Below are 26,061 nucleotides of genomic sequence, written 5' to 3' on the forward strand. Positions count from 1 at the left end.
TTTATATTCACTGGTTAGTGGGTTATTCTGGGCTATTACAATATTTTTGTCTAGATTCTTAACTTTAGTTCTCGCGTTACTTTAGCCCAAGCTCATTTATTAGTCGCCCGCATACATTAGCCTGCCAGTTTGTAGAGACGGCTTACAGTGAACATTTAATGTTGCACCTCACAAACGAAATATGTACGAACGCGATACCCGCGGTGTCGTGAGGAACTGGTCTATATGAATGCGTCTTGGACTGTAGGTGTCGTCGCCGGAGAATGATCTGGTGTTGCGATGGTCAGAAGGGATCGCGGCAGGTAGAGTACGAGGAAAAGAAACAGGGAGGGAGTTATTGAGCGAGAGAGAGAGAGAGAGAGAGAGAGAGAGAGAGAGAAGGTGGGAGGTAGCGGGCGGGAGGATGCTGCCGCTGGTGCCAGCGGAAAATGGCTGCTGCAATCTCAAGCCCATCCTGACACACCGAAACGATATAAAGGTGGACAGAGAAAAGATAAGAAAATGAGAACAGCGAGTGCGACTGAGAGAGAGTGAGTGTGCGTGCGTGCGTGTGCGCGCGCGTGCGTGTGTGTGTGTGCGTGCGTGCGTGCGTGCGTGCGTGTGTGTGTGTGTGTGTGTGTGTGTGTGTGTGTGTGTGTGTGTGTGTGTGTGTGTGTGTTTGAGTAAGTGAGCGCGCGCGCGTGTGTGTTCTGGTGAGAAGGGAGATAAAAAAGACAGGAGACCGGGGGGCAGCCAGCTCGAAGCGGCGAGCAACACCGAGCCATGGAGGGCGAGTAAGTCCTTACATTTTTATTTGACCAAACATTACAACGGACTAAAACAGATGGGCTGTGAAACAGATTCATTTGTACAACCTCTAATGGACTGTAAGACGGTCATACGACCACCAAATGCGCTTACAACTGGTGTAGTTGGTTAAAAAAGAAACCTATTACGTAGTGATAGCTATCAACAGTGTATACCCTATTCTACATACGTCCATGAAAATAACATTTTTGAAAACGCAAATAATTTGACAACATGTGAACCACAGTGTACAAAACCTTGTACAGGAAATATTCAATGCCGTATCAAAGACAAATAGGTTGCCAGTTTGTGTTTTATCTTCAAAATACGCAGTGGGCAGTCGTACGTCTTTGTCTCGAACATTTGTGGAGAATCCATGTAGCCATGAAATATGTCAGGGAATGTGAAAATCTACAGAAAAAATGAACAAAATATGGCGTGTTTTCGGGCAACCTCGCGTTACGGATTACATTCGCGGATGGAGCTTAATAGAAAGGAAGAGGAGTGACTGCCTCGTGAATTTTTATCAACGTGTCTCGAGTTTCATTATGATTTTTAAAGCCAAACTTTATGAATGAAATGTGATTTTTCTCTCTCCCCCTCTTCCTCAACTCCCTCCTCTTCTTCTTTCTCTCATGTCGCCCCCTCCCCCCAGCGCTCGTGTTCGCCGTCCATCCTTGCACCCACTCATCTTTCCTCTTCTTCACGATTATGTTTTTATACCCTCTAATATAACATTTCCGTTGGAATCGGCCAGTTTGATTATATTTCATTCATAAAACAGTGGATGTCGGGGTGTGCGAGTGAGTGCGTATGTGTGATGATGATACGCGGAGAAAGACGAACGCAGTGTCTCCTAATAATTACCAGCGCGTAATACTGATGAACCTCTAAATCAAAAATACATGTATATATGTGTGCATGCATGTGATTATTTGCGTTTATTATGACATGATTTTAATGGGCCCTTTTGGTTTGGAAAAATGACTCAAGCTCCAGCGTGGCTGTACTGGCTCATAGCACGGGCCTCGTATGGCGAATGGGCGCGTTCATTGATATATCTCCGTGAGAAAAGCTGAGAAGCTTTCTCGTCTCCCCCTCGCTCATTCGCTCCTCACTAGGGCCAATCTGAAGCTGGCTCCACGATTATTTCCTTTAAGTGCTATTTCCTCGTTGCCATTCATTTATTCAGTGTTTATCTCCTTGTTCAGCCCGACTGAAATATTCCCGTTTTCGCCTGAACGCGAACACATTCACCCTTTATGTCTCCCGTTGGATCAATTCGAGCCAACAATGTAAAGCTAATGGTGGATAAGAATAAATTAGTCCATGTATTAAAAACAAGATTACGTTTACCTCGCCCACGTGACCATCCATTAAAACCCGTGCTGCTTCCTGTCATTGATACAATCGTGCCTTCCTGGCTGGGCTTTCGGGATAAAACTGATGTTAAAATGGACACAAACGGAAAACATTTGTGTCTTTTTAAACACGTTAAATATTAAAAAAAAATGACTATTCATCTTGTTCGTGGCTGTGTTATTCTAACAACAAAGAAAACAGTAATGGAGAAAGCATCTATAGTGGTCGCAGCACCTCTTGTTATCATTTTCAGTGAAGTATCCATAGACGTTTTTACTGTCACTGTTCAAGACTACCTTCTCTTCTTGTTGGCCAAGGCAGTGTGCTGGTTTACAGCTCTCTGTTTGATTTCTTTCTTGCTGGTTTTCTTATGTTCGTTGTTTATTTTGATTTTGTGTGTATAGCACATGTTTATGAATAATGTGTATATAGGTTTTTAGATAAATGTGTAAATGTATGTGTGTAATGTGCATTTATGTAGATGGTTAAGCGTGTGTGTCTGTGTGTGTAATGGGTATATATGTAGGTGGTAAACTGGGTGTAACATGCGTTTATGTAGGTTAAGTGTGTATGTGTGTGTGAGAGAGAGTGTGTAATGTTCATATATGTAGGTCCTTAACTATGTGAATATAATGTGTGTGTGTGAGAGAGAGAGAGAGAGAGAGAGAGAGAGAGAGAGAGTTATTGCATATATGTAGGTTGCTAACTGTGTGTGTGTGAGTGTAATGTACATTTATGTAAGTGCTTAAGTGTGTGAGTGTATTATGCATATGTATAGGTGCATAAATGTGTGTGTGTGGAAGTTTCATGCTTAACCAGACTGTGTCCTCACACCTCGTATTTCCCCACAGTGTGCGTGTCCGTGCAGTGGTGATGACACGTGATGACTCTAGTGGCGGCTGGGTGCCCCTTGGAGGCGGTGGCCTGAGCCACGTCGTCATCTGTAAGGGGCGGAGCTCGGAAGGCAGAGGACGGAGGGAATATGTCATCCGTGGGGAGCGGCTGCGTGATCGAGCAGTGAGTGTGTGCGTGTGTTTATGCCTGTCTTGTTGTTGCTTTGCTGAGGACTCTGAGTTGTTTGTAGTGTGGGACAGAAGAAGACAGGTGGTGTCCCACTGGCAGACCCACACTGACCCACCTCTCTTTGTGTAGCCCGTGCTTGAGTGTGCTGTTCAGAAGGGTTTGGTCTACAACAAGGTGAATCCCATCTTCCACCACTGGCGTGTGGATGAGAGGAAGTTTGGCCTGACTTTCCAGAGTCCAGCTGATGCCGTCTCATTTGAGAAAGGCCTTCAAAGTGTCCTTGACAAGCTGGACAGAGGTAACATGATATAATCAGGATTACAAAAATCAGAGGTTTGGTTTTTTTTTTTGCAACACTGCTAACTTTTGTTAGGTTTTACACACACAGACAGCTACCAATTCCTTGTTAGGATTAGCAATGACATATAGTCCAGTTCAGTTTCTCACAAGAAAATATTGAAATCACTTTGTGTTTCTCCATCATGTGTGCTTTTAAGGATCTGACTCACCTTCTTCGTCCACACCAGAAGAGGGAGACACTGAAGACGATGGTCAAGCAGTGAGTCTTTTTCCTGTTTTCTTTATAAACCGTATCACCACTGTATCAACTAACTTATGCCAAAGCCAGCCTGAGGAAAATAAAGCCTTCCTAACTTTCTTTACTCCAAATCCACCTGGCAAATATTTGAAACAAAGATGTAATTCTGCTTTTGATTTTCATTTATGGTCTGCTAGTTAATAGTTTAATAGTGAAAACGTTAGACTGAAAGGTTTCATATGAAACTGCATCATTTGCAAATGAAGAAACCCCAGAAAATCAATGTACTCCGATATATCCTGATTGCGATTCCTGGACAGGTATTACAATGAATTCCCTGTAGACCCTGAAGATAAACCTACATCACCTTTCCACTTTTTCACTAAATTTTCCAACAGATTACATCTGATACAAAGTTTATGTGCATTAGCCCTCATAGAATGAGTACAGTAGTACACATCTGAACCTCCTGTGGACAGCAGAGGGTTACTTCACAGGCTCTGTGAAAGTGCCCATTTACTTTGCTCTTGGGGAAGCCATATAGTGTCTTTACATAACCTGTAGATTTTAGGACCAATTTAATCTCGAAACGATTCAATGGAGATCCAACTGTTGAGATTACTTTTTCTCATTGTTTTAAAGTTCAAAATCACAATGTCACCACATAGTAGCCAGTTCAAGTAAATGTTTGACTAATGATTGCAGAAAGGACTTTTATTTTGTGATTTTACAGCTGCTGGGACAGAGTTAGATACACGGAGCAGCATAACAACCATGTGTGTGTACATCCAGTGAGAGTGGGAGGCTATAAAATAGGGCTGCATGAACATAGGCTTTCCAGCTCAAGGTTTCTGTGGTTTGCATGTCTAATGTGTGTCTTGTTGGCACTCACTATAGCTGGATCTACACTTTTGATGATTTGCAGTCTGTCTTAGTCTCACACAGGCAGTGAGTCGTCCTCCAACAGCAGGAAGGAGATGTTGCCCAAGCCCATCACCATAGTGACCAGCGAGTCCTCCTCAACCTGTTTTATGCGCTCTGCAGCGGAGGAGTTCGGGTATGGGGCGGGGCATATTGGCACCACCCACACCCCTGCCCAGGTAAAGCTGTCTTCACCTGCTCATCAAAGAGCAAGCAAGAACACACGCTGAACAACAAATACCGTTCAGTTCTGCAAATGCTCGAGCTGCTGTCACTGGTTGCAGACTCATTTTAACAGTAGCTGCATCTGTATGATAGTCACAGAGGACTCTGCTGATATCACCTATTGACATCGCAGCTCAGGTCCACCTGTGCGGATGTGGATGATCTTCCGTTATGGTGCTCATTGCCCTTTCTCTTGTTTTCGTCGCTTTACTTTTGCTCAGGTGCATACAAGGCCTGCCCAGCACCAGCTCGCTCAAGTAACGGCCGTGTTGAACCCTCCGGCCCCGCCCCCTCCTCCTCCTGCTCCTCCCACTCCTCCCCTGGCTCCTACTGCTTCTTCTCCCCTCTCCCCTACAATCTCCCTGCTGGAGGAGGGTGACTTACGCAGTCTCGACCCATGCAAGGACCTGTGGGGCTCGCGGGGTTACGAGGATTACCGGCGAGCTGGGGCCACGCGGACCAAGGTGGGGGGCCTGACGGGTGGTGTGGTGGTGGGAGGTGGGCCGGACAAGTCGGAGCTGTGTGTGGTGCGCTTCCAGAAGGAGCTGGCGGGGGTGGGGACCACGGGCTGTGAGGTCACTGTTCGGCTGGACACCAAAGGCTCTCAGCGGCGCTCTTCGCCCACCTGCACGTCCAATGCCGCGCCAGGAGCGTCCTCGGCCGGCGGCTCCCCGCCTGAGACGGGCAAAGGCTCGCCCTCACCCTGCTGCATCCACACCTCGCTCGCCACACCCCGCTCCCGGACTCGCAAGCGAGGCGGCAGCAGCGGGGGCGGAGCCTCCGGGGGAGGTGACGCGGTTTCTCCCGACGACGACAGCCCGTGCCCGCAGGGCTCCTCCTCCTGCTCGTCCCGCTGCGTGTACTGCCGGTCGGTGTTCAGCGCCTCGGAGAACGGACGCGGGCGCTGCCGGGACGCCCCGGACCCTGCTCTGCGCTGCCTGCGCCAGTGGACGTGTGTGTGGTGCGCGGAGAGCCTGCTCTACCACTGCATGTCGGACTCGGAGGGCGAGTTCTGGGAGCCGTGCTCGTGCGAGGACTCGCTGGGCCGGCGGCCCCACCCGCTCTGCTGCGCCCGCTGGCTGGCCCTGCTGGCTCTGTCCCTCTTTGTGCCCTGCATGTGCTGCTACCTGCCTCTGCGCGGCTGCCTGCGCTGCGGAGAGCGCTGTGGCTGCTGTGGGGGGAAGCACAAGGCGGTGCGGTGAGAACTGGCCTGGGGGGTGGGGGGTGGTGGGTGGGGAGCGGCGGGGCAGCGCCCAGGCCAGGGAGGGGCTCATGGAGTTTGGGGCAGGGCTGAGAGGTGGGGCAGGAGAGAGAAAAGGAGTACAGAGATATATTGCCATTACTTGAGGAAAACAGCTGTAGAGCCAGATCTCTTACACCTTCGTGATGGGAGAAAAAAAAAAAAAATCCCCTCCTCCCCCACAATCCTTTGCTGCATTCCGCTCCTACTCTCTTTTACCTGGACCCTTAACGGTGGCGCTAGTGAGCACTGGGCTGCCTGCATGGCACCCGGCTCTTTAGAGAGACAGATAGACTCCTCCCACTCCTGGCCTCTCTGGAGCTCTGATAGGCTCATGTTAGGGCTCAGAGGAAGTGGGGTGTAGAGGGCAACACTGACTTGTAAAGTGTTTCGATTGTTAGTTTTTGGGGGTTTTTTTAGAAAGAAAATACAGCGAAAAAAATACAAATGATGTTTATAAGTATGATTATCATAATTTTTATTAGTATATCTTATTTTACATGAAATATTGAGAGGCTTTTGATATTTTTTGATTTACTAATTTAATGAACATACTCCCCTTTTACCTCTAATTTACTGAGTTTTACCTCAATGTTCCAGAGAGAGCAAGAAAGATGGACATGAGGGAGATGGAAGTATAGCGAGGCATTTTAAGGACAGTGTGCTGTAGTCAGATCTGCCTTCGGAGCAGTTCTGTACAGTTCAGGAGGAATGATTGTGTGTGCATTTCGCTTATTTGGAGGCAAAGAGTGAAGCTTTTGGGGCAGGTTCACCAGAATGTCCACATGCTCACTGTTCTGGAAAGGACACAGTGGTTTGTGCCACTGACCGTTGAGCAGACCAGCTTGCTGAAGCGAAACCAAAAAAGACAGGAGAAAGTCCAGATGGGGAAATTGGCAGGAACACAAGTACCATCATTAGCCTTGATGCCAACTATAAACATAGTACAATCAACAATGTAATGAAAAATGATATTTTGTTAAATCTCTGTGGACAAAGTTTAGGATAACAGGGACCAGTTACAAAAGGTAGCTAGCAAGCAAGTTTATTGGAAAGGATGAATGTGCAAACTGCTTCTTGTGTAGGCGAGAACACTCTGGCCTGTCCAGATTGTTAAGTAACAAATCTGTATCTGTGTATGATCTCTCAGTTACTGAATTTCATGGATTGCAGTGAATCCCATATGAGCTTTTTGGCATTCTGATTGATTTCGGTCATTCTGATTGATTTCAGTCATTGTAATCAATTGCAAATAGTCAATTTTTGACAGCTTTTGGCTCTGTAGAAAATATGGGTTATATGAGGTCATTTAGTGAGTCATTGTTGTAACATGATCTTACATTGTGCTCATATCAGTATATGACTGGGATTTGTAGAGGATTTTGTTATGGAAAGCTGTCAGATATCGTGGTCTTTTGCAATTGAATAAAATGATGAAAAAAAAAAACAGTAGATTTTTACAGAATGCTTTTAGTAGTAAAGAATTCAGACAACACAGATCAAATGCTGCCTGAGATTACAGAGAGGACCTCAAAGTAAATACTGTATGCCTAAAGGGGCATGGCTTTAAAATATTGTCTCAAAGCTGCTATTTAAACCCCCACAAACTCAGTTTGACCTCTGCTGCTTGTGATTAGATGGGGAAACAAACCCCTGTTACAGAGGACAAGACATCTAAGCCAAGTCAGAGGAAGAAAATCAGTGTGACAGAAGCCTAATCTTTGCTGGGGAAGTATTTTGATGTGACACTGGAGACGATTTTGGAAGGAAAATTAAAAAAAGGTTCCGACTTACCGTGCCAGTGAAAATGTTTAGTTGAATAGGAACTAAATGTTGCATCAACTGCTGGTTGGAAATACTTTATTTATGGAAGGGTTTCAAAGTGTAACGGATTACTAAAGTATAGAAAGACAGAAATCATGTGGCCCCATACAGACCCCTGTCCTCATCCAATTGTGAGACCATCACTAGCCTCGCTGGACTCCAGCCCTGAGACGCTTCAGATTTCTAGATGAGTTCTATGCTTGAAAGCCCCATCCGTACATCTTAATAAACGTGCCTTTTGATTTGATTGATCAATAACATAATTTCCAAGTAACTATGTATTTGAGTACTTATTTACTTTTTTGGGGGGGGGGTCATTTGTTTCAACCCATGTGCATATTTTAATATGTATGTATCTATTAGTTTGAAAAGTAATTAATGAAAAAAGGATCTGTTTATTTATTTAATGAGATATTTATTCTGATTCGTTATTTATTTTTGGAGACGGGTTTTTATTTTCTGTGCTGTCCTACTTCTCTGACTTTGTGCCAATGTGCTGCTTTGAAGTGTTACATATCGTGGGTTTGTATCATTAATTAAACCCTCATTCTATATTTTAATGAAACATTTGCCCTCTGGACCGTACTTTCTGTATTTCTGATTGCGCATCTGCCGGTGGGCTGTCTGGGTTCTTAGAATTAACTCCTCTTCATACAACTCTTGGACCACTAGAAAAGCACATACAAATATCATCCATTAGTTCAGCCCTGTCTGAGAGGGGTACTTCACTGATGCACTAGCTCAACAGAATCCTTTAAAGAAAAAGAAAAAGCCTAGTAAAGTTGCCCAGTTTGGCTTTTGGTCCACCATGAAGCTCCATGAAGCTACAGCATTCTTAGAAATGCGCGTATGCATATGATATCACTACCTGCGAGACCCTGCACATCCCCCCCATCAGGAGGGCCCAGTGACTCACAGCTTAAGTTGCTCACTAGCTCCACCTGCTGGCAAAATACTGCACAGCATGTTTGAGTGTGTCATAGCAGAGAACTACAGAAGTGTTTTTTTAATTTTATTTTTTTATTTAAATCAGCAGTTAAGTAAACAAAATGGCAATAGTTCATACCACAGTTATGAACACAGACATTCAATCTATGTCTTTAAAAAAAAAAAAAATTAAATATGAACAATAATTGTAAAGTTTTACTCTGTGAAGTTAGTAATGTTGGGGCAGAGCAAGCCCAGGCCCTGACGTCTGGGTGTGGGTCCGGGTCCCAGCCATGAGCTCAGGCCAGGTGCTGTCGCTTGTGTCGGAGTATCTCAGTGGAGGTGAGATTCAGGGATTTGTTGCAGACATCACAGTGGTACAGCCTGGTCAGACTGGACGAAGCTGCAGTCTTAACTGTGTCAGGGTCTGTGGAAGCACGTTAAAGCAGTTCAGATGAAGTCAGGAAGTCAGATCTTTGGTTCAAACTAGGCCAACACAATCAAGCCAACTAGGCAGTCTAAAATACTATTGACTGCTATTCAAGTACACAAAAATATATTGCAATTTTCTACCACAAAGTTCACACAAGACTAATACAGTCTACTTAGCCTCATTCTTGTATGGTTCTTACCCTCTTCAGGTTGCTGTTCCTCTGCTGGCCTGCAGGTGGCCTCATGCTGCATGCGCTCCAGAGGCGTGAAAGGCATGTGCAGGTCACAGTGAGGGCAGGACCAAAACGTCCGCAGACACTCACTGTACAGGTCTTTAGAGTCCTATTTAACACACACACACACACATACACACATACACATACACACACACACACATACACACACACATACACACACACATACACACACACATACACACACACATATACACACACACATACACACACACACACACACACACACACACACACACACACACACACACACACACACATACACACACATACACACATACACACACACATACACACACATACACACACACATACACACACACATACACACAGTATATATGTATATAAATAACTCCATTTCAGGCATAACTTCCACTGACATTGTACCTCCGTCTAGAAACCTCTATTAACTTTCTCTTTGGCCTGATTCACACCTGCTGAAGTTAAAAGAAAAGCAAATTCCCTGCTGATAAATAATTCATTCTTTGGTTCACTCTGCTTATCTCTGCCAATCTCTCTATCCAGGCATCTACAATATATACTCAGTGTCAGGTTTCGGAATAAACGTCAGTGCATGACATCTATGGTAATTTTCTCCTTTGTGTTTTTGTTATTAATTTTGGGCAGTAATTAAATCCAGTCAGTTCAGTCCAACACTAAACTCTGCCCTAGAAGCTGCAACTCTGCATGGCATTTTATACAGTGCAGGATTTCTGTAACCCACATCCCAAAAATGTTATTTCTGTTACATGTTTATGTTTAGGACTTTTTAACTTTAGGATCTGCATGTATCCAGTAGATTCTCTGTAGTTGACTTCATAGCATGTAAACATTCGAGTCAATCCATCAATCATTTTAAGGGTCCTAAGAGACACCTCTGCACATGTTAACCTTTGTCCTTCACAAAAGTGAGGAGGGCGCACACACACAGAGGCGGTTGTAGGTGAAGTAGTGACTCACACACAGAGGCGGTTGTAGGTGAAGTAGTGACTCACACACAGAGGCGGTTGTAGGTGAAGTAGTGACTCACACACAGAGGCGGTTGTAGGTGAAGTAGTGACACACAGAGGCAATTGTAGGTGAAGTAATGACTCACACAGAGGCGGTTGTAGGTGAAGTAGTGACTCACACACAGGCGGTTGTAGGTGAAGTAATGACTCACACAGAGGCAACTGTAGGTGAAGTGATTCACACAGGCGGTTGTAGGTGAAGTAGTGACTCACACACAGAGGCGGTTGTAGGTGAAGTAGTGACTCACACACAGAGGCGGTTGTAGGTGAAGTAGTGACTCGCACACAGAGGCGGTTGTAGGTGAAGTAGTGACTCGCACACAGAGGCGGTTGTAGGTGAAGTAGTGACTCGCACACAGAGGCGGTTGTAGGTGAAGTAGTGACTCGCACACAGAGGCGGTTGTAGGTGAAGTAGTGACTCGCACACAGAGGCGGTTGTAGGTGAAGTAGTGACTCGCACACAGAGGCGGTTGTAGGTGAAGTAGTGACTCGCACACAGAGGCGGTTGTAGGTGAAGTAGTGACTCGCACACAGAGGCGGTTGTAGGTGAAGTAGTGACTCGCACACAGAGGCGGTTGTAGGTGAAGTAGTGACTCGCACACAGAGGCGGTTGTAGGTGAAGTAGTGACTCGCACACAGAGGCGGTTGTAGGTGAAGTAGTGACTCGCACACAGAGGCGGTTGTAGGTGAAGTAGTGACTCGCACACAGAGGCGGTTGTAGGTGAAGTAGTGACTCGCACACAGAGGCGGTTGTAGGTGAAGTAGTGACTCGCACACAGAGGCGGTTGTAGGTGAAGTAGTGACTCGCACACAGAGGCGGTTGTAGGTGAAGTAGTGACTCGCACACAGAGGCGGTTGTAGGTGAAGTAGTGACTCGCACACAGAGGCGGTTGTAGGTGAAGTAGTGACTCGCACACAGAGGCGGTTGTAGGTGAAGTAGTGACTCGCACACAGAGGCGGTTGTAGGTGAAGTAGTGACTCGCACACAGAGGCGGTTGTAGGTGAAGTAGTGACTCGCACACAGAGGCGGTTGTAGGTGAAGTAGTGACTCGCACACAGAGGCGGTTGTAGGTGAAGTAGTGACTCGCACACAGAGGCGGTTGTAGGTGAAGTAGTGACTCGCACACAGAGGCGGTTGTAGGTGAAGTAGTGACTCGCACACAGAGGCGGTTGTAGGTGAAGTAGTGACTCGCACACAGAGGCGGTTGTAGGTGAAGTAGTGACTCGCACACAGAGGCGGTTGTAGGTGAAGTAGTGACTCGCACACAGAGGCGGTTGTAGGTGAAGTAGTGACTCACACACAGAGGCGGTTGTAGGTGAAGTAGTGACTCACACACAGAGGCGGTTGTAGGTGAAGTAATGACTCACACAGAGGCAATTGTAGGTGAAGTAGTTGGTGATACGCAGGCCTCCTTTAACAGGGTCTGGTTCACTCTGCATGCCAGGGAAGAGTGGTGGCAGGGTGAGCTCAGAGTGGCCCACCTGAGGCCCCACGTACAGGTTCTGGGCCTGAAGTCCAGTCAGACGCTTCAGGCTATAATTCACCTGTCCAAAAACAGGGTTAGTCACTTGATGCCCCATTTTCAGGTTAAAAAATGAACTTTTTAAAATATTATTTTTCAGGTTCCTCGTCTGTCCAGTCGGGAAACGATTGAGACCCTCGGAGAAAACAAAAATCAATCTTCACGTGCATCCTCATTTTTACCGAAGACTTCCCACTATGTTACACTCCTGGACTGCAATCTAATTGAAATGTAAATGCCACAACGCAGCCTCACAGAACCCATACCTCCGTGTAGAGCAGGAAACGCACGAGTCCCTCTCTGAGTTTGTCCAGCTCACGGCGGGCCGGTTTTGGGCCGGTGAACCCCAGGCCCGAGGTGGAGGCAGGGCCAGCATGGCCCAGCTGGGCCTGGAGCAGCCTCTCCCACTCCGCCCTGAGTGTGAGGGCGGAGGAGAGTGGCTTCAGCGCCGCCTCTGCATCAGCCATGCCCAGCTCCACCCAACCATCCAGCACCAAGCGTGTGCAATCTGCGTTACTGTCCACAGAGTCTGCCACCAGCAGCAAAGCCTGGAGTAGAAGAGAACAGATTGCAACAATCTCAGCACCTGAGGTCCTAGAAACAAGAACCAGCGAGTGGACTACTGACTGGTAGGTGTTGAAATAATCTACTGAAAATTTACAATATTAAGTTGCATCACAAAGAACTAAGTCATAACAGACATAAGTTATCCAGTCATCACTGATGGTTTTCTTCAGGGATCAGTTCTAGGTCAACTTCATTTTGTTTTTGGTCAGATAAAATCATAGCCATGGTATTAATTGTCACTGCTGTCTTGATGGTCTCCAGATTTATGTAACAAAAAACACTAGTTACACATCCACTGCAGGCACTGAAGGCTTGTATCTCAGTTCTACTGCACTCAATGAAGGGCAATTTTTGCTAATTAAACACAAACAAAACAAAAAGGCTGAGAAACACAACCAAACACAAACAAAACAAAGGCGCTCCCTCTGCCGTATCTTTGGGAGATTGCGAGTTCGATCCCCGATGATGCCACAGCCATCTGCGGCTGGGAGCTGTAGAGCGAAACTGGCCAAGTACTCATGGAGGGATGGGTGATGCAGACAATGCCACTGGCTAATCACAGGTGCCTGTGAGCTCACATGTCATAAATGGATGGCTAGTGCTACTCTCGGAGTGTGTACTACTCTGCCCCCAACACTGCACGATTGACTGTGTGCTTCAGAGGAAGCCTGTGACAGCCCTCATCCTCCCTGGTTGCCAGATGTTGTATGACAGGGGAGACTTACCTGCTGGATGTGAACTGGATCTCTCTCTCTCTCTCTCTCTCTCTCTCTGTCTCTCTCTCTCTCTCTCTCTCTCTCTGTCTCTCTCTCTCTCTGTCTCTCTCTCTGTCTCTCTCTCTGTCTCTCTCTCCTTAAATGCACTTCTATTTCTTTCTTCAAAACACAACTAAACACTTCAACACCCCCATTGCAGCTTTCTTATTTTGCTGATTGCTTATTTATTTTCCTGTTTTGACCTCATGTTTTATGAAAGGCGCTACGTAAATCTAACATATAAATATGAATAAATACAAATAAACTGCTGTGGTGAGTGTGGAGGGCAGCTTGTGTCCACTGTCACCAACCTGCAGCACAGGAAGACGTACGCAGTTGGACACATATGGCCTGTTAGTCTCCAGCAGAGTGACGAATGCCAACAACTGATGCTTACTGCTCTCCTCCTTACCAGCACCTAGAGGGGGAGAGAGAGAGAGAGAGAGAGAGAGAGAGAGAGAGAGAGAGAGAGAGAGAGAGAGAGAGAGAGAGAGAGCACGAGGAAAAAGAGGAGAGAGGAGGGGCAGCAACAGCGAGAGAGAAGTTGGTAACATGTTAAGATCAGTTTGAATTCTATGGTAACAGCCATCTGAAATCATCTGAAGACGTGCGCATGTGTTTACCCAACGCGCTGCTCTCATGCTCAGGAACATGCAGGACCTCTGGGTCAGAGGCAAAGACACTAGTGGGGTGTATGACGATGCCTTGCTTGTTACGAGTATGAAACACCTAGAAAAAGGGGCACCCACACACATATTGTTTAATATTGTAATAATGTGTGCAGACGTATATATCAATAAAGTTGCCTAAAGACAGCAATTCCCTCCTCAATGTTAGAAGAAAGATGTCAAAGTCTTGACTATCAGAGAAGCTGCTACTATTGCTATTGCTACTGGTACATTCTTGGGTTTTGAAGCAGATGATCCCTTTTCCAGCCTTAATCTGGCACACCTGATCCAGCTGACTCCAGGGCTTCTTTCACAAGTTCTTTACTGCCTACACCTACGACTGTAGTAAGACAGTCAATAAAAGGGGCTGGCTAAAATACACACTGCAGTCGTGGGTGGGTGGGTGTGTGTGTGTGTGTTCACATGAGTACCTGCTCCGAGTCCTTGCGGGTGGCGTTGTGCTCGTCGGGCAGCGCCAATTGTGGGTAGAGGCCACGGCAGAGCAGCAGCCTGAGCAGAGCCGTCTGCCGAGACGACATGTCTGCACTGGCGCACGCAGCTTCTCGGAGCTCGCTCACGTTATGACGCAGTTTGAACTTCACCTCCTGTCAGGGCGAACAGCCGATCACAGAGTGGTGCGTGAGCACAGTGTGAGGATTACAGAGTAACCGTCACTGACTCCATCGTTGTTTGTTTATTTATTTGTTAGCTACTTTGTAGCAATTCCACCTGGTTTCCAGCTGTGGTCCAACCAAAAGTCAAGAAAGTCCAAACATTGGAAATTAAAAATACAACTACAGACAATGTGCAAAATCTAAAATGTAAAAAAAATGTATAGGAGCCATTTAAGTTGCCTAGGTTTTGGTTCTCTCTGTGTCTGCCTCGGGATTTCTATTGTGTTTCTGGGACCTGGATGTCCATGCTGTTCGCTGCACCCTCCTGGTCCTTGCTGGCCGATGGCGGCGTGTCCGTATCCGAGCCGGAGGATGGGCCCTCCGCGCCCTCATCCAGCCGGAGGACCTTCCTCCGCCGGCCCTCCTGCAGCTGGTGTTCCCTGTGCAGCTGGTGCAGACGCTGGCGCTCGCTCAGACGCTCTCTACGCTGGGCGCGGCCCTCTGCCGAGACCCTGTCCTGCCCCCCCTCCTCTAGCAGCCCGTGACTCTTCAACAGCTCCTGAACACACACACACACACACACACACACACACAGTATATACACAGCGTACAAAGACACAGAACATACGAACAGTATATATACAGTATATGCACACAAAGAGTACACAAATTCAGTATACACATACAAACACAGTATACTGAACCTACACACAGTGAGAACATAAACAGTATACATACAGTACACACACACAGTATAATATTATATATATATATATATATATATATATATATATATATATATATATATATATATATAAATATAAATATAAAGCACAGAAGGGGTAACAAAAACCTGGATGGAAAAAAATAAACATATTTTATAAATAAATTTAAATAAAACACATCAACCTTTACTTATTCTTAGATACTATAGGACACATACCTATCTGGAAAGGTTCTGTAAGGTAAGTATATTAACAAAATGACAGGAAACCTGACAAATGAAATATATGGGCAGTGCTACTTGACTTGTAATTGGAAGGTTGGCAGTGGCGGGGCTTGAACCAGCAAGTTGCCACTGTTGGGCCCCTGAGCAAGACCCTTAACCCTCAACAGCGCAAGTTGTACTCTGTCATAATTGTAAGTCACTTTGGATAAAAGCGTCAGCTAAATGCCATAAATGTAAATGTGTTTTTCGCTATGGGGGCTGGACTCTGGCACTTCTCAGCGTTCTGAAGAAGGGATTTCTGCATTATTAGTAAAACCTCAATGTCTATATACATGTTACCTCAGCTAGCTAACTTAGACTGGCAATTCCGAGTGAGACGAACACTGTGGCATACCTTCCTGAAAAGCTTCTTTCATGGCTACACTTCAAGGAAATCTGACAACAATTGGCCGCGATGTCAGCCAAGCCCATCTATAAATCTTGGCCAGAAAGGAAAGGAAGTTATTTACATAGTTTCTACAAAATGAGCTACGAGATGTGTGCCTGCGCCTGCAGCATACACACCATTTTTGTTTTGTTAATTGTAGTTGCATTTTGAGGACTGCTGAGTTGTATCTTAGAAGCCAAACAATGATTGAAGGTCACATGGGGGTGAGGTGCAGAAAGGCTACCCCCTTTGCACACTAGTGTACACCGCGCATGCACACACACACACACACACACACACACACACACACACACACACACACACACACACACACACACACACACAGACACACACACGCACACACGCACACACGCACACACGCACACACACAGTACAGGCGCTGTGTTTTCTGTGTGCATATTTGTGCCACTCACCTTGAACTGTCGTCTCAGGTTTGCCATCTCATACAGCCGCTGTTCCTCCAGACCCCTCCTTCTACACCACTTCCTGGAGCCGCCTCCTCTCTCCCCTTTCACCTGCAGAGGAAAAACAAACAATAAACAACCTTGTAAACAAATACTGCAACCCATTAGTTATTCCATAACCGGGAATAACCATAAACTACACCTGTCTTTTGGTTCTGATACAATTACTGCCGCTTACTCAGCAGCAGCTTATCTCAGTGATGACTTGTGATTTAAATGCATAAATACATAGCCAAGAAACCCTTCTGTTATATTACAAAATAAAAGTAGCTGCAGTCCAACTGGGTGTGGGGTCTCCTGGCTCACCTGCACCCATGCATTGAAGGTGTTGAGTAGGGTGAAGGGGTCTCCCAGGTCACTGTTCAGGGGTTGGCGTGCTGTGGAGCAGTCTGGGTTATGCTGAGCAGTGCGCAGAAATGGCGACTGAACACTCAGCGCTGCAGCTATTGTTAACACCGGCTCCACCAGGTTAAAGAGAGACCCCAGGACCAGCAATTTACCTAAACAGGTACAGACACACGCGCACACACATATATACACATGTACGTACAAGGTGTACATGCCCATATGTACACAAACACATGCAGGTGCACACACACACACACACTCTTAATTTTTAATCCAGAACTATCAGATCATGCTTCACCACTACATTCCTAACTGATCGATTAAAATGTCTTTAACAATACTGACTGTACTCTCATGTGTTTAATATGTGTTCTTTTAGAAAACACAAGCTGCAGGACCCAAAAGGCATTAGCTGCCTCTGCGTTGCCTCCTACCGATAACCACGTCCACAGGCAGCTGGGACAGCAACCTGCCAATGGGTGTAAGCTCCCCCCTTGTGTCTAGCGCCCCCTGCTGCTTCAGATACGTAATGGCAGTTTGAATGCTGGAGGCTGGAGGAGGATCTATAAAAGGAAAAGAACGAGGATCCCCCAGACCCATACTTTTCATCTACACACACACACACACACAAATACACACACACACACACACACACACACACACACACACACACACACACACACACACACACAGTGAGATTGGGAGTCATCACAAAATAACAGACAAAGCCTCCAGGTTTCATCCCTTCTCTAACTCCCCGTTGCCGTTGTATTTATTTCGCTGCAGCATTTCCACCGAAGGACTGGACAAAAGCAAACTCTGAGAGAACGTGCAAGCTCATACCTGTAGCACTAGTGAGTCTAGCGCCACCCTGTGGATCTCGGGGACTGGGTATGGGGCAAAAGCCTCGTAGTCGGACTCGGCGTAGAGGCGGTAACAGACGCCCGGGCCCGTTCGCCCGGCGCGGCCCTTCCTCTGCTCGGAGCTGGCGCGACTGATCCAGAATTCTTGCAGTCTCTGCATCTTTGCCTTGGGGTCAAAGCTCATCTCCTTCACTTTACCTGCAGAACCACAGTAAGCACACAGGAAGGCTAAAGACACACTGGCAAGTACAATGCAACAAAGCTAAAAGAAACAGTGGAAGACTTCAAGGTGTACAGTAGGATTTTAAATAGGGAATAGGGTTTTTAATAGAGAGAAATGTAGTGCCATTTAGAATTAGCATACACATGCTCAATCAGTCTGCACAAAAGAACTGCACATCTGACTAGTAAGTCCTCAAGTTTGTTGTGTTATCATTGCCGAGTTGCTGTTACCTGAGTCCGCTACAAAGCGTACTCCATCGATGGTCACGGACGTCTCAGCTATGTTAGTGGAGATGATGCACTTCCTCACCCCCGGAGGTGCAATGTCAAATACCTTAAGGTCAAGGGTCATATCTTATAATCAATTTATAAGATAATTACTCAAAACAGTTTACCACATGTGACTGGAATTGTGTTTACAAACCAAAAAAATATCTCAAAACATTTGGACACCTAAAACAGTGCGTCTGTGGAGCTAAGGGTGTGGCCCCGCCCCGCCCCGCCCCGCCCCAGGCAGCTGTGCTCTACCTTGTCCTGCTGGGCGATGGACAGGGTGCTGTGTAGAGGCAGGATGATCCAGCGCCCGGTGTGCGAGGCGTAGGTCTGACATGCCTCCAGGATGGTGGAAATCTCCGCCATGCCACTGAGGAAGAGGAGCAAGTCGCCGCGCTCCTCAGCCGGGTAGCGCTGGTCAATGCCCTGCAGCACACGCAGGTACGGCCGCGGGTCCAGCTTCTCTGAGCGCGACGCCTGCTCCTCTGGGGGGATGGGCTGGTAGATCACCTAGGCAACAAAACCACACACACAGACACAGACACATAGAGGTAACAAAAATGCTAATAGGAATATGTTCATAACATCTAGTAAGATGTAATTAGCACATGTTTAGTAAAACCTGATCAGTATTCAACATGACTGGCAAACTGAAAAATAAGACATCTGAAACCTTATTTACCTGCCAATTTACCTTAACTAACAAGAAAAGGCAAAACAAACAGATATGTAGCACATTAGCTGATTCAAACCCATGTCTGCACATTTGCATCTAGATTTATTGCGAATATCCGAGATTTATCATTTGTGAGGATACCCTCAAACCCAACAAAACTTGATCAAATGAATGCTTAGACTCAGTATTCCACTGCACACTCAATGATGTTGCTCCACTTAAGAATTAAAAAATTATGGACAAAAATGTAGTACCTTGGTATGATTGCATTCACCATTTAAAACAAAACACTAAAAAAAACGGAATGTAAATGGCGCCACACTAAACTTGTAGTCTTCCAGCTTGCATGGAAGGAGAGCCTTGTCAAGTACAGAAAGTAACATATTACCACTTATCCTTATAGAAAGTAACAAAAAATAATCCTAGATTTCTATTTAGCACAATTGCACATCTAACTGGAAATAAAATAGATTAATTGCTTAATTGCTTTCATTTTATTATTATTTATTTGTTTTTATCTTTCACTATTTATTCGGGTCCTTATTGTTTATGTTGTTACTATTGTGGAGACTGTTGTCGGCCAGAGGAGGACGGTCCCCACTTTGAGTCTTGCTTCCTCTCAAGGTTTCTTCCTCATGCTCTAGGGAGTTTATCCTTGCCACTGTCACCCTTGGCTTGCTCACTGGGACTGGGTGCTTGGACTCGGACATTTGTAAAGCTGCTTTGTGACAACATCCGTTATAAAAAGCGCCATATAAATAAAATTGATTTGACGTCAACGTCACCGCCTCCTGCAGTTCCGTCAGTGACCTGCAGGTGGCTCCACACCTCACCTGGATAGGGAAGAGCCTGCCTGGCACCTGCAGCACGGGGGCGCCACCGAAGTAGCTGGAGAACAGGGCGATGTTGATGGTGGCGGACATGAGGACGAGACGCATGTCGGTGCGCTGGCTGAGCAGCGAGCGCAGCACCCCCAGCAGGAAGTCGCAGTGCAGGTGTCTCTCGTGAACCTCGTCCACGACCACCACGCTGTAGCGGCTCAGCTGGCCGTCCTGCTGCAGCTGCCTCAGAAGCAGCCCCTCGGTCAGGAACAGGAGCTTGGTGGCCGGCGTGCGACTCGTCTCGAAGCGGATCTGGTAGCCCACCTGCCGGACCGACGCACACCATGACAAAGACAGAGCCACGGGGACTAAGGGGGATTTACTTAAATGAGCAATGAATCCTCTGTTTAACACAAAAACGTAGCAAACAATATTTATGAAAATGATTATTATTCTATTCTTATTTTTTTTCTATAAAGTGCAGATTAAGAATCAAATTGCTTTGTAGTCCTCAAATGTACTAGTTTATGCTCTACAGAGCAGGTCCCCCAAAATATTTAGTACAGAATCTGAAACATCCAGGCCACTATGTGTCAGTATAATTGCTGTTTCATAATGTGAAAAAGAAAACAACATATTGCTGCTTTAAATATGGCCAGTGTGAAATTCAAAACGAAGAGTATTTATATACTCCTCAGAATTCATGTCTGTGTCTAGAAACTCAATAAGATAAATACAGAACTCTAAAATAGAGTTTAGAAAGTGCGCCAAAGTGGCCAGGTTCAGTGAACACGTTCGCACACGTTCTCTTGAACATTATTATTAAAAAATAGCTTTCACTGTGAATGTGCGACTTGTGTACGAGCATCGTGAAGGCAGACGCCATCAGGGACATTTTGATATGAAACTGGAGCGCTGTGAACGCCAGTGTGTTCGTGAGCCAAGGCCTCATACGCTGGAGATTTGCAACAAATTTCGCATAAAACCCGCACAATTCCTACCGTGCATCAGTTCTGCTCTGACACATAATTGATTCAATGCTCATCTGAACCGAACAGAACATACTGTCACTGCTGTGTTACCTTGGAGCCATACTGGTTGAGACTCTCCATGCTGACCCTCTTAGCGAGGGAGATACACGCGATTCGGCGCGGCTGCGTACAGGCGATGTGGCTGAAGCCTGACGACATCAGATACTGCGGAACCTGGGTGGACTTTCCGCAGCCCGTGTCACCGGCCACTACTACTGCTGGGTAGTTCCTGACCAGGTCCAAGATCCTGTCCCGGTACTGGAAGATGGGCAGGTTCCTCTGCTCCCGTCGTAATTTGACCAGTTTGCCGAAGCTCTGCTTCTGGGTGAAGTCTAGGAAGTGGAGCAGCGCAAGGCGACACTCCGCAATCTCTTGGCTACCCGGACCAGTGGGGGTCCTGCGCCGCGAGCCCTCGAGCCGATCCTCCACGTCGCGGGTGCGCACGGAAACATTTATTCTGTATCGGGGGTCGTATTCTTTCGGGAGTCCAAGATCTGCTGCTCCGGTCGCACCTTTCTTTCGGGCTTTGCCTTCACGCGACCCTGCCATCTCCTTTTTGGCTTTAAATCGTTGAAAGCGCTCGAAGAAGGTCCAGAACTCCGCGTGCTCAGCACCTCTCGCCTGGATGTAGTCATGCTGGCGGAAAAAGACCTCATCCAGCTGGGCACGACACTGTGGGCTACCCCAGTCCCATTCCTGGGTGTCCCCTCGCTTGTCACACATCTGTTTCCTTGCCGACAAGCAGCTAAACCGAAACTCACAGTAGGGTAAATTAACGGATAAGCACTCACACCATTGTGTTTATATTTCCGTAATAAGTTCTGAGTTAGCCAGACCAGCTCGCTGGCGTCTGAATTCTGCACCAAGAGAGCAACTGCGGTTGTTGTTGATAACCCAGCTAACCTAGTTAACGCTAGCTAGGTAGCTAACTGTTGTGTATCAGAACTAATATTTCAAGCACCCGGTTCACGATTCTCTTATTCGTATTCCGAAAAGATCATTTTTAAGGCAGGTTAAATAATGCTACGCAAGTTAACATTGCTGTCAACGTAAACTAACAACATATTCTTGCAGGCGGAGCGCTAACACCGCAGCACCTTTCAGAGTCCATCGTCGTAAAGAGGTCGGATAGTACGAAGTGACAGTATATTGTTCCTGTACTAAAAAATAAATTTGCAGTTGGGACGCCTTCAAAACAACACAGGTGCATTGATACCAAAGCAGAAAGCAGAGTATATTGTTCTTTTAAATGAACTATTCTTTAAATGATTCTTTTACAAGCAACCAAAAAAAAACCAAAAAAAAAACAACAAAAAAAAAAAAACCGAACGAATGAATGAAAGAACAGTTGGGAAATATTTTATTGAGACATACAGCCATATTCCTTATACCTTACAGAACAGCTACATACCTTAAGTTAAATTCAAACGACTCAAAGCTACAGCTACACAGGGCCAAAAGTCTGTGTGCTGTGCTGTGTTCCTGTGTTCTACAAGTCTGTTTGTTTTGTGCTGTGTTCCTCATTGTATATGTTATATTGCCTTATGCAGAACAATTTTACTCTTATTTAATATCTTGCAGAGTCTTGGTCTAACTCAGTTATGGTCAGAAGCTCTGCAGAGTTAAAACCCCGAAGAGTATGGATAAACTTGATAAACTTGATATGACAGCAACATCCCAACTTGCTCAAATGTGCCCAGTCTCTCTACACCAAAATCCTCTCTAGCGCTACTACAACCTTTTGGTTTTCCACTGCTGTTAAATTCCATGCTTGGAAAGCAATCCTATGGAGAGAATCATATCCCGTTAAAGTACACCGACTGTGTAATAACATTATGATGATTATAACATATTAAGATGTAATTGTTAACTATTTCATATGCGCATTGTTTTATAATAACTGTTAATAAAGTACCTTCTGTCTATGGCCAGATAGGACAGCAGAAGATGGCGAATCCAAAGACTCCTTTTCCTCCATTCAAAGTAAAGCAAACGCTGAGTGCTGAACTCAAGTGAAATGGTCTGAAAATCTCCAGCAGTGTCCGCTGAGACCATAAACCGATAGACCTTGTGTGCAACAAACTGCATCATGTCAGGCCTGAAACAGACTCGACGAGTTTGCCTTTAACTTTAAATTGGAATGGCGTGGCGCGTTCTCATGACTGACCAAATAAAAACCGGTAACTGTTGTCTTCCTCACCCTGACACCAACGTATTGGTTGACATGGTGACTGAACATGGAGCTGAACATGGAGCCTGGCCTGCATTGAGATGTTCCCTCCAACACTGAGTTCCAGCAGGAAAGGAGTGACTAGAACAAGAGACATCACACCAAGTGTTAGACTTCATTTCACTTGTTGAGACCAAGCTGACCAAATGACTAGGAGGTAAATAACTCCTACCCACAGTAAGGTGGAGGAGATGAAATGACCAGAAATGCAGTCAGGGGCTGGAATGGGAGGGGCCGACTGGTAGGAAGCCAAGTGATGTCATATCCTGAAGGGTAATGAGGGACAAAAAGAGAACTGTAAAGATGGCAACATAAGTGCATGCATGACCGTGACAGTGGAATAAGTGTAACAGGAATGAGTGAAAGAATGAGAGGAGCGAGTGTGTGTCTGAGAACACTCTGAAGGCGGCCTCTCACCCATTTCTGGGCAGGTACTGAGGCCAGGCCAGCGGCAGAGTGTACAGTGTGCACGCTGGAAGTGCTCCAGCGACTGGCAGGGGAATGCTAAATGATGACAGGGTCTCTGAATGGAGCTGATGTAAATCTTCCAGGCACGCTGATGGCTGCATAGCAGGTATTGTTCTCCTACCACAAAATGGTTAAACGTAGATCAGAAAGAGGCACGGGTTGACCTTGAAGAGTCAATTTAATAAATATTCATTTCAGTTCCCTTTTGATAGTTCCCACCGTTGCCCTTAAAACAGTTTACTTTTGAAAAGTCCTTTGGGACATCCTGGTAACCTGGATCCACTGCCAGTGTAGAAATCAACATGGCCAAGAGGTCTGGAGAACCCAAGAGCAGGCATGGGCTCAATAGCTGCAGGAGAGTACATAGTTACACCAAAACAAAGCCAAATGTCACCAGTATATGCTGGCAGACAGGAGACCATCTGCAGTGCATCTAAACGTGTGTGGAAATGCATCTCACGATTGAAGTTGGTATGGATCACATCGACATACTGCGCATCGGTGTAATCCAGGTGGACTGAACTGTTGGCTCCAGAAAACAGGCACAAAAGGATCGAGGCCTGACTAGCAGAAACATCCATGAATAACAATAACATTTGTGCAATGTTGTGTAAGCAGTGTCTAATAGTTAATCCTGATTTCTAGTTAATCCTGTGTCTAATTTACTGAATTATCATTGTGCTCTATGTACAATTTAAGATAGCTAGGGTTATACTGTAGCGCAGAAGTTGTTTAAAAATGATCTTAAAACAGGAAATGCACAGAGCGATTAAATGTTTGGAGGGATTATGCAAAGCAAAACAGGATCTCAAAACACTGCGCCTAACGTCACTGTGAAGTGTTAATGGCTGACCCATCGGACGTTACCGTTGTGCCAAAGTCCTCAACAGTGAGCTCAACAGGGGAGCCATGCTAGCTTTGCCTGCTTTCACTATTAGTGGCCTTCTTTATGTACTAAAATCCTTCTGGCATCTTTAGGTGATGAGGTGATATTTTGATATGATTATTAAAATTGGAACAGCTAAATATCTGTACCTGTAATTCTGCTAATAGTGCCATTCCTACTGGAGCCAGCAATGCCAGCAATATGTGCTCCAACTCCAAAGCCAATCAAGTGAAACATATCTGGGGCTGACCCCTTAACCTAAAGGAAATACAGCATATTATCTATACACCAGAATCAGTAGATGATGGGGGGAAAAAAAAATCCATTTTGTGAATAAGTGAAATCCAACTGCTTCACATGCAGCTGTATAGCACATTAAGACAGTTTGTGTGTATATTAAGGACCCTGGCCTCTCACATTGAGACGGTATATGTGATGGGATCTGGCCCCTTACCAGCAGCTGCTGGATGGCTTGAGCCAGCTTCTTCCCGATCTGTTTAGCTGCTTCAGTCAGCTCCATATCAGCTGGAACCAGCCAGTCCACAGCGAGGACATTCTCCTGGCCAACAGCCCAGAGCTCGTGGGCCATGGTCCTCACCCAGCGGGGTGGCCCTGTAGTGGCTCGTCTGCCTGGGGCAATGACCACCGTGGGTCTCTCTGGGTCCCACACATGCTGCGGAAGGCCAGGTGGTAGGGAGAATGGAAGACCACAAGGGCTCTCTCGTGCAAACCACAGCAGTTGCACAGCAGGTGAAGATGGGTGAAGGCGTAGGAACTCCGAACACTTTCCTCCATCCCCTGAGGAATGAAATGATTTCGTGAGGAAATGTACAGGATACTCCAGAATTTACACGACACAGAAAACTATAGAATATTACAGAACTGTGATATTAATAAAAGAGTCAGTCACTATGGCACAGTGCATCTAAGCAATGACAAGTTCCACTATAGATTGCTGAAGTCTTGCTCCATACTTTTATGCCCATATTAGGTATTTTGGGACTAAATATTTTCTGTTAATGAGAAAGGTTAAAGGATTTTTTGAAAACTACTCATCACATCCTGTGGTAAGCAAAAATGTACCAAATCAATACTTTTGTTAAAAAAAAATAATAATGAAGCAGCCATCATTCTTGGAAGATGTAGGCTCTTGTTAAGCTAAACACCTGGTCCACCTTCAACTATTAATTGACCATCAAAGCCGCATTTTCAAATGAACATCCCCATTTCTGTTCTGCATAATTAAAGTAAGGGTCAGCAAACTCTCCAGTGGAATGACTAAGTAAAAGCTGCGAAAGCAAGTGCCATCAGAATGTTGTTTCTTGTCAAATGTATTAAGGGTTTCTCAGTAATGCTGACTATATTAGACCGGTGTTGGTTTGACAAACTCATTATCATCACAAATGGGACGTGTGCAACAGAAGGTATGGTGTGTTCTCTTTGGAACATCTTACGTCACCAGCGTGACGTCAATACATTGGGAATCTCTTCTCTTCAGGGAAGATATGAACAGATTTGTTTAATTTGTACACTCCATTTCCTATTTCAGCTTCCATTTTATTGTACTAGACTTACCAATAAATATACATTATATATGATAATATGAATAACTACAATTATTTACTATAATTGTATATTTAGGATTTGTCGTAATGGCGTAGGTTTTATGCATTGTAACATACTACGAGACATGGGCATGTTAAGTAAATTATG

At 45.7% G+C, this 26,061-nt stretch overlaps 2 protein-coding genes and 1 pseudogene across 3 annotated transcripts; 1 reads left to right on the forward strand and 2 right to left on the reverse strand.

The window, feature by feature from the left end:
- The first annotated feature begins 537 nt into the window (after positions 1-537).
- Positions 538-8,540, forward strand: spred3 (sprouty related EVH1 domain containing 3). The gene is made up of 6 exons (XM_081716760.1): positions 538-773; positions 3,000-3,165; positions 3,301-3,469; positions 3,669-3,730; positions 4,645-4,809; positions 5,077-8,540. Exons 1-6 carry the CDS (start codon positions 763-765, stop codon positions 6,055-6,057), a joined length of 1,554 nt encoding a protein of 517 aa, XP_081572886.1. The 5' UTR covers positions 538-762; the 3' UTR covers positions 6,058-8,540.
- A 389-nt stretch (positions 8,541-8,929) lies between these two features.
- Positions 8,930-21,870, reverse strand: dhx34 (DEAH (Asp-Glu-Ala-His) box polypeptide 34). 2 transcript variants are annotated; one of them, XM_027023698.3, is made up of 16 exons: positions 20,816-21,870; positions 19,746-20,057; positions 18,492-18,746; positions 18,195-18,297; positions 17,722-17,939; positions 17,313-17,487; positions 16,837-17,030; positions 16,480-16,581; positions 14,965-15,228; positions 14,487-14,660; positions 14,011-14,116; positions 13,699-13,805; positions 12,332-12,613; positions 11,911-12,087; positions 9,479-9,620; positions 8,930-9,273 (listed from the first exon to the last, which is right to left on the reverse strand). In XM_027023698.3, exons 1-16 carry the CDS (start codon positions 21,485-21,487, stop codon positions 9,146-9,148), a joined length of 3,411 nt encoding a protein of 1,136 aa, XP_026879499.2. In that variant the 5' UTR covers positions 21,488-21,870; the 3' UTR covers positions 8,930-9,145. The 2 variants fall into 2 exon arrangements, with proteins under 2 accessions (XP_026879499.2, XP_081572122.1); XM_081715996.1 differs by having other exon boundaries at positions 11,876-12,087.
- Positions 21,871-22,110: 240 nt separating this feature from the next.
- LOC113585902 (lipase member H-like) lies at positions 22,111-25,334 on the reverse strand (annotated as a pseudogene).
- Between the last annotated feature and the right edge of the window lie 727 nt (positions 25,335-26,061).

This window comes from Electrophorus electricus, chromosome 6 (assembly GCF_041902795.1).
Source record: "Electrophorus electricus isolate QZ-2024a chromosome 6, ASM4190279v1, whole genome shotgun sequence".
NCBI classification, from domain to species: Eukaryota; Metazoa; Chordata; class Actinopteri; order Gymnotiformes; family Gymnotidae; genus Electrophorus; species Electrophorus electricus.